At 49.3% G+C, this 9,017-nt stretch overlaps 1 protein-coding gene across 1 annotated transcript; it reads left to right on the top strand.

The window, feature by feature from the left end:
- The first annotated feature begins 404 nt into the window (after positions 1-404).
- Positions 405-4,667, top strand: LOC119822635 (keratin, type II cytoskeletal 3-like). Its single transcript, XM_042055747.1, is given in 10 exon segments — positions 405-470; positions 1,421-1,641; positions 2,488-2,548; positions 2,879-2,921; positions 2,924-2,949; positions 3,168-3,170; positions 3,219-3,383; positions 3,774-3,899; positions 4,202-4,471; positions 4,608-4,667. Coding segments are annotated over 10 exon segments (1,041 nt in total).
- The last annotated feature ends 4,350 nt before the right edge of the window (positions 4,668-9,017 follow it).

The following is a 9,017-nucleotide window of genomic DNA, read 5'->3' as shown; positions in this document are numbered from 1 at the left end:
CGGCAACACTAGGAAGAACTATATAACTCGCTTTGGGGCAGCCAGTATAAAGGCTTATGGGATTCAGAGGGGGAGGATCTGCTTTTGGTAGCACAATGTTATTCAGCCTGGATAGTAGCAAGCCAGTCTCTGTCAGTGTGGCAGCTGGTGGCTCTCAGACTGGTGGCTTTGGTGGACTTCTGGGAAGCTATGGCACTGGCTCTGGGGATGGCTTTGGTGGTGGCAGAGGAATGAAAAGTGACATTGGGAGAACTGGTGACTTTGGAATGGCTGGTGTTTTTAGTAGGCCTAGAATCTTTGGCCCTGGGATAATCCAGGAAGTGACCATCCACAAGAGCCTCCTGCAGCCCTTCAATGTGGAGACTGCAGCCCTTCAATGTGGAGACTGACACCAGACTGTGGAAATGAAAGTCAAAGAGTATGAACTGATCAAGCCCCTCAATGAGAAGCTCACCTCCTTCCTTGCCAAGGTAATGAAATTCTGACTCCCATTCCTATACAAGAGACTTTGAGATTGTTATTTAGACATGGTTTAAATGTGTCTGCATGGATCAGGCTAGAGGGTGAGGGCCTAGGCAGAGCCGTAGGGTCTGGGAAGATATTCAGGACTGACGCTCTTGCTGCTTTAGTCAGGTAGGATGTGTATATGTGTGGCAACACCCAAACAATACCCTGTGCTGCTCATCTTAACCTCTGCTCAAGCCTCCCTCCTGGAGCCTTGTGTAAGTCTGGGTCAGCAGAACCTGAATCTAGAGCATCACTGGTCAAGAAGGCTCTGACCTGGAACCAAAGCATTGGGAATTTAAGCCACCCTTTGGGGCTTTTCATGATGTCCTTTCCCTCCTAATTGCTGTGCCCACCAAGTGTCTGATGTCTAGGAAGATTTAGAGAGTTCTAAGTTGACCCCTAGTCTCAGGAGGCTGCAGGAAGTTGGTGTACCTCTACGCAACCTAGTATAGGAGGCTGTGACCCACTTTGTGGCTCACTCTAGCCTGGTACAGCTTACTTGGGGCCGTTTCCCTCTAAGATGAAGAGAGTGACATTGTGCTGATAGACATGCCAACTAGGGGACGTTCTTAGTGGCTTGTAGCCTGGAGGGCTGCGGTGGCCCTGGATTCTGTGATATAAAACACTGCTGCAGAGTGGTTTTGCAGAGTGCACTGTAGTTTGGGGTGTCAGGATCATGTTAAAGTTCTCAGAAAAATCAAGGGGTCCCCTTTTACATGTCCTTATCTTGTGTGTGGGGACTCTTCCTCTGTGATTTTTCAAACTGTGTTTTACTCAGTGCCCTGGCTGATGAACTGCCTGGACACAGTTTGTGCAGCTGCAGGAAGAGCCCAGCTTCACATCTGCCTTTGTGCAGGTGGACCTACCTGTACTAACTAATGAAGGCCTAACATTGCTGCCCACTGTCCTGTAGGCACGTTTAGTGGAACGACAGAACAAGACTCTGGAGGCCACATGGAAGCTGCTCCAGCAGCAGGGCCCCAGTTCCCTCCCAAGCACCGACAGCCTTGACTCTTTCGAGGGCTTCATCAGCTCTCTGCAAGGTGATTTGGATGACATCACTTTGGAGAGAGGCTGCCTGGATGAGGCAGAGCTGAGGAATATGCAGGGCACAGTGGCAGACTACACAAGAAAGTGAGTGACATGTGGAGCAAGAAAATAGCAAAGGCCACGCCTCCCAGAGTCTTGGTGCTGCCTGAGTTCTTTCTGTCTGCTGTGCAGCGACATCTTCCTTTCATGTGCACAGGAGGGGTCATGAGGTCGCTGGCACCTTCTTTTTCCAAGCATAGACACAGTCTAGACAGAGAACTTGTTGCAAGAGAGATAGGCTTATTAGAGAGGAAGCACTTCCTCATGAGCCAGGTTGAGGAAGGTCCTGGTTCTAGAATGTGAAAGATTCTGAGGCAGCTCAAGGGATGGTAATTTGTAGACCTGGAGGTTTGACTGGGGGGTTTCCTGGAACGCAGAACTTTCAGTGCTAAAACCAGGACAGTTTTTCCAGGCAGACTGGTGTGACTGGGTCCCCTCACTAACACAGAGGCAGTAAAGAGGAGGCCCTCACCTGAAAGGTCAGGCTGGTGGGGACAGAGAGTGGAGGTGTTTATGACTACCTCAAAACTAAGTCCAGGGGCTGAGGAGATGGCTCAGCCAGTAAAACACTTGCCACGCCAACAAGAGGGCTTGAGCTTGAATCCCCAGAAGCCACATCTTTTATGTCTATAACTCCAGTGATCTAGGTGACATGGGAGGTGGAGACAGGTGGACCCCTGGAAACCCGTGGTCATCTTACCTGGGATACACAACTGCAAACCAAAAGAGAGCCTGCGTCATACAAGGCACAGAGCACAGATGAGTCAAGGCTGTCCTCTGACCTCCATGTGTGCTGTGGCTTCCCCCAAATACTATAATATGTATACCCCCAAACAAAACAAAACCATCCCAAACAAACTAAATCCAGCAAGTCCACTTTAATGTTCACAGATATGAGGATGAAATCAATAAAAGAAAAGCTGCTGAGAATGACTCTGCGGCTCTGAAGAAGGTAGGGACGACCGAGCACTTCCTGGGGTATGTCGCACAGGGTCCCAGCTGGAAGGCAAGATCCACTGCTCTCCTGTCAGGCTCAAATCACAGGAGCAGCCAGCAGCAGCCAGGAGCTTCTTCTGAAGGCCTTTAGGAATCAGTCCATTGGTACTGAACTCTTGACTATCCTTATCCCATTCCTGTGAGATATGAGGCACCCTTTATGTGGAGCCCGCGTTTGAATGAGAACCTTCTGTGTTGGCATAGCCAGGTCTCCCCACCCTCTCCAAACCCAATTGTTGCAGTCTCAGTTTGGGGGTAATAGGCCTTTATGTTCCTGTTTTTTCAGAATGTGGAATCTGCCCACATGACCAGAATGAAGCTTCAGGCCAAATCAACTTTCTGAGGAAACTCTTTGAGGTGAGGATGCAGGAGAGAAGAAGGCATGATGCTTTCAGATGCGAACCTGGTACTTTTGGTGCTTGGCCAGGGAGACTGTGGATGAGCCTAGAGGTGAAGCCTCTTGTAGCAGCTCAGCAGGGGGGACTGCAGATGTGCGACTCTCTGAACCTCTGGGGCAGGCTGGGCCACACACGCATTCTGATCTAAGGGTCAGGGAATGGGATTGTTGTTAGGAGGCAGTTGTTCTTGTGGCCCCGAAAGTGAATGAGCCCCTTCTGTGCTGGCAGGACTTATCCCAGTTGCGGGACCATGCCAGCGACACATCCATGGTCCTCTCCATGGACAACAACCACAGCCTGGACTTGGATAGCATCATTTCTGGGATCCGTATCCAGTTTGAAGAGATTGCCCAGAGGGACAAGGTAGAGGCTGAGCTTCTGTACCAGACCAAGGTGGGTATCATACCTCCTATGGGCTTCCCTGGGAGTCAAGTAGGCTATGGTCTGTGAGTCAGCTGTGGAAGGGGTCCCTAGATGAATCTGTATTTATCTATCTTCTGGAGTCATCCATTTGATGGTTGCTTGTTGTACAGTTTAACAATATCTCCTCCCAGGCTCTATGGGACCATTTCTAGTTTACTCACGGAGGAATCGTCTAGTACAATAGCCAAAATGTCTTCTTCCTTACTGCCTTTGAGATGTCTCTGCTTGATTCATTAAAATGTTATTGAATATTATTTTAATAAAAGATTACTGGCACCTAAAAGTTTGGTGGGTGGCATGGGGTAAAGAAACGTTAGACACAGCTGTGTTTAGGGTTCCTTCTTCCCTTCTGCTGCCTAGTTGGGGGAGCTCCAAAGCACAGCTGGCAGGCATAAAGAGGACCTGAGGAGCATCAACAACCAGATGGTAGACTTCAGCAGGATAATCCAGAGTCTTCAGGCAGAGGTGGAGAATGCCAAAAGGCAGGTGGGATGGTTTGGATGCTATTGCCTGGACTCACTGTTTCTGGGGGACGGGACACCTCAGAACTCATAACGAAGAAGGGACTTTCAGAGATAGATGGCTCTCTGGGAAGCTCAAAGACTAAGCTCATCTAAAAGGCTGGCTAACAGTGAGAAAATGTCTTCATGGATAGAGAAGATGAAGATAACTAGGGGAAAGGTATCCTTCCCCAACTTTAAGATGAGATAGTCCATTCTAAGTTGCAGAGAGCCTGGAACTCATTATACAATTGGGCTCATTCTACCCACTCCTCTCACTAACCCCAGAATGAAAAGCTGGTGAGCTCCATCACGGAAGCTGAGCAGCATGGGAAGACAGCCCTCAGGGATGCCAACACCAAGCTTCAAGACTCACAGGTTTCCCTGAAGAAGGGCAAAGATGACCTGGTCAGGCTGCGGAGAGACTACCAGGAACTATCGGATATCACGCTAACCTTGGATAGAGAGATCGCTGCCTACCGCCAGCTGCTGAAGGGTGCTGAGTACAGGTGGGCTTCTAATCTTCCTGATCTGTGTCATAGTCTGAGGACCACACAAGTAACCAAGTGAGAAGCAGCAGAGGCCTGCCACAAAGATTGCATCCCTTGGCCCATGTCTTCCCAGTCCACTCCCTCCATGGTAGCCCAACTGTATATGCAGCCAGAGTGTACCGCTTTTTTGCTGTGGCACACAGCGTGTGGATGAAGCTGCCCAGGCTATTGAGTTCAGTTATCACAACGAGTTATCACCTTGACCTATGGCCTTCTTGCAGACTAATTTGTGATGGATCCATCTTTTTTGCTTTCTCAAACAGAATGTCCAGAGGCTACCAGAGAGCTGTCAGCATCTGTGAGTAGCCCAAGTCACCATAAGGAAGCCTGGTTCTCAAACATCCGCACTAATACATGAAGTAGAAACTAACTTAGAAACGTTCCTGTCTTTGTTAGGGTTACTACTGCTATGATGAGACACCATGACTAAAGCGAGCTGAGGAGGGAAGAGTTGTCTGGCTTACCCTCTCACATTACAGTCTATCACTGATGGAAACCAGGGTAGGAACTCAAGCAGGGCAGGAACCTGGAGGCAGCAGCTGATGCAGAGGCCATGGAGGGGTGTTGTTTACTGGCTTGCTCCCCATAGCTTGCTCAGCCTGCTCTCTTATAGAACCAAGGACCACCAGGTCAGGGATGACCCCACCCACCATGGGCTGGGCCCTTCCTCATAAATCACTAATTAAGAACATGCCCCACAGGCTTGCTTGCAGCCTGATCTTGTGGAGGCATTTTCTCAGTTGAGACTCCCTTCTCTCAGATGGCTCTAGCTCGTGTCAAGTTGACTTTTATAAAACTGTCCTGCTTAGTTGCTATGGAAGTTACAGAGACATTCTGGGGATGGAAGGACAGTGGATTAGTTCTTCTCATTGTTCTGGGCTCAGATCCTCCTATGTATATTTATGATTTTTTTTAGTGTTTATGTATTTTATGTGTGTTTCTCTGTGAGTGCACATGCCTGATTGAGAGTCAAAGAACAGTTGTGGGAGTCACATCTTCCATGTCACTAGGCGTCTCCGGCCATCATGAAGGGGCGTGGTTGAGTGGTATTTAGAATTAACCAGACTAGCTTAATATAAAATATTCAGCTTTAATAAACAGGAGAAAGGGAACTTACAAAACCAGGGTTCCAGAGCGCAGGGAACAAAAGAGGCAGAGGCAAGCACACCTGGATGTTTTATCTGTCTTTCTGTGGCCCCAGGAGGACACACCCTAAAAGGACTGTAATTGGCTGAAGTTCCCCATCACAGTCAGGCTTGTCAGGAAGACCCTTTTCTTCCTGAGCCATCTTATAGCCTTCAGGCCACTTTCAAATGGCCAGTGGGGAAAATTTCCGATGCTGGGTGACCTTCACAGGTGACATTAAGGATTGACTATATCGGGCTGGGGATGTGGCTCAGAGGTAGAACCCAACATGGGTGAGGCCCTGGGTTAATCCCGAGCAGCACAAAAGAATAGAGCTGATGGAAGGGTGTGATGATATACACCTTCAAGCCCAGCACTTGAGAGGCAGAGAGTTCAAGGCCAGCCAGGGCTACATAGTGAGATCCTGACTCAAAGCAGACACAGACAAACAGACAGTAGAGTTGATGACATATAGAAGAAATCATTTTGTTATTTGAATTAACTTGCTGTGTGGAGTTTATAGCTAATGATGCTAGAATGTCTCTCAGTTATGTTCATGATCACGGCTGATCTCCCTGCTTCTGGTGGCTCATGTATAACTCAGTGGCATGGATGCCAGGGTACTGACTGCTGTCCTGTTTTCCCCATAGCTGCAGTCAACAGCAGCAGCTGCTGCAGTCAACAGCAGCAGCTGCTGCAGTCAACAGCGCCTTGGCCTTGTCAAGTGGTGGTTACAGACGTGTCTTTGGTGTTGGACGAGGCACAGGAAGTGATGTTCGCCCGGCAAGCAGTAATGGTGGTAGACTTGGCAGCGTGTTTGGTGGCACTGATTTTAATGGTGGTAGCAGCTTTGGTCATGCCTCCAGGGGTAGTTGTGGAGTCTGTGGTGGAGGAGTCAGCTCAGGCAGCAATGGAGGTGGCGGTGTCAATCTCTCTCAGTCCTCCAGGCACTACTCCAAATAAAGAGCTTGCCAGCCGTCCGGCCACCCCAGAGCACCTCTCTTCATCTGCTCTCCCCACAAATCAGCATCCCCCAGCAGTCTACCCTCTTTCCAAGAGGCAGTTCCTTAAGCCTGGAAGGCTGGAAGCCCTGGCTCTTCCAATAGATCCTGGTGGAGGCCCATGTGAAGATCACAAATGTCCCTCTCCCTGGCGCCATTCTGTGCCCATGATTGTTCTGCTGTGACCTCATCTGCCATCTTCTGATTCCCTCACAGTATTTCCCCCCCCCCCCCTTGGTGGAAGTGATGGATATTATACACAGTCCCCGGCCCAGCTGTTCTGTTGCCAATAACGAGCATTGTGACTTACACCAGCTCTTTGAGCATTCTCTGCACCCTGTTCCCCAGGGACCTATCTGGTCCCCTCTCTGGACTTATTGCTTTTGTCTCTCCCTTTGGACTCTGTCAGCCACAGAACTCTAGCTCTGAACCAAGGCATTGACTTGACTCACCTTCCACCGAGTGTAACAAAATGGACAGGCTGGCTAATTTACTCTTGGAGCCCTGTGGGAGGGCTTGTAGGCCTTGCTCGCTTCTAGGAGGGAGGTTGAGCACCTAGACATCCACTTTCTTCTGGTGCTTTCATCTGTGGGAACTAGCAAGGCCCTGGAAACAGAGTGTTTCTTCGTAGGGTGCTGATCCTCATTGAATCTGACATCCTAAAAGTTTGTCCTCCATAAAGGTGCACAGAACAAACTGCTAGAACCCCAGGGCTGCAGATTCCCCCAGCTAAAAGCTCCACCATGCGCACAGTGCATTGGCACACTCTGGGATAAAGGTTTTTTTTTGTTGTTGTTTTTGTTTGTTTGTTTGTTTTTCCAAGACAGGGTATCTCTGTGACTTTGGTTGTCCTGGAACTTGCTCTATAGACTAGGCTGGCCTCGAACTCATAGAGATTCACTTGCCTCTGCCTTCGAGTGCTGGGATTAAAGGTGTGCGAAACCACCACCTGGTGATAAAGGGTTTCTTGACTGGGAAAGGTCTCTCTTAGGAGAACATGCTGGAGGCCCAGGGAAGCTCTGTGGTGAAGAAAGCGTGGTGAAAGATTCTCTTCAGCTCAGGAATCCCACTTAGGAGAAGGGTTCCAAAGTCCTGACTCTTCTTCTTTAAATGGAGGGATGGAACAACTCCCTTAGGCTCTTTGGGTATTCTGAGTCCAGGTTCCCACTTTCCCACGCTGTCTCTGAGTGAGATTTCACTGGTTCCATCTGGCCATTGCCTGCTACCTGGGAACCGAGAGCACACACAAACTACAGACAGAAACCTTCACTTAAGACTGGCCAGGGGACTGATATTTCCTCCTTAGGCTGAAGGAGAGAGCTTCTCAGGAATGGAAAGTTGTAGTTAAACAAAGGAAACCTACAGATAAGGGCTGGAGAGAGTCAACTTCCGGCGCCACAACAGCGACCTTCTAGAAAGGCTCACACCTTGTTTTGAGTTAGGACAGGTGAGACATCTCAGTGTCTGATGTAGAAAAGAGGGCTGGCCCTGTGGGATCATGCCAGACTGATGACGGCGGCTTCACCCCGGACAAAGTCATCATCAGTAGGTCCCTTGCTTCCTACAGCTGATAGTCATAAAGTGTTTATCATGTCAGATGCCTGGGAAATTCTAGGGACGAGTTGGTAAGCAATAGTGAGATACAGCCCTCTCTAATTTTAAGTAGTTCAAGAACAAAAATGCAGACATTCACAAGTGAGGTAACTTTAGGATAATATGTGGAGAAAAGGTGCTAGGGTCCCAGCTGAAGAAATGACAGGACTGATCATGGAGTGAATGGGTCAGAGAGCAGTGAGCTGTCAGGTGATGCTATTTGGCCAGGCAAGGGTGGGAGGTTGGGATGGGTATGGAGAGAGCTCTTGGACAAACAGGCCGAGCGTTCATGAGACGTCTAGACGAGGTGTCTGACGGTAGCTGGAGATGGGTGTTCTGAGGAAGGCCCACCAGATCGGAGAGGCTCCTTGATATTTGGATGGCAAGGGTAGCTTTGAAAACCCTAGGGACTGATGGTTCATGCAGAAGGAAGAAAAGGGGGCTCAGGTGAGATATACGGAGCCTGATATTGAGAGTCAGAGGACCATCAGCCAGGTTACAAAGTGGTCCAGGTTTTCTAAAATGCTCTACATGAGATGTTAGGGGGAGCTAAAGAGGCTCCCCACTGGACTCTAGCCTATGCCCCCTGCCCTTGCTCATCTTAGGAAGCCCTGTGGCACCTGCAACACCTGGAACTGTGACCAGGCAAGGGTCTGGGGATTAAAAAACACACAGAGACACAGGTCACTCTTGAATGCCAATTTTATTGTGTTCGAGGGCAGCTTATATAGTCCTCTCCTTGAATAATGGCCACACCCTGGCTCTCGGGAATTTTCAGCTACAAGTCCACCAGAAACCACTTCCTTGTTATCAGGAACTGCTCAGAGCAGTTGC

Source organism: Arvicola amphibius, chromosome 9 (assembly GCF_903992535.2).
Source record: "Arvicola amphibius chromosome 9, mArvAmp1.2, whole genome shotgun sequence".
NCBI lineage: Eukaryota > Metazoa > Chordata > Mammalia > Rodentia > Cricetidae > Arvicola > Arvicola amphibius.
The sequence above is the reverse complement of the archived record's forward strand: the minus strand, read 5'-3'. Positions and strand labels throughout refer to the sequence as shown.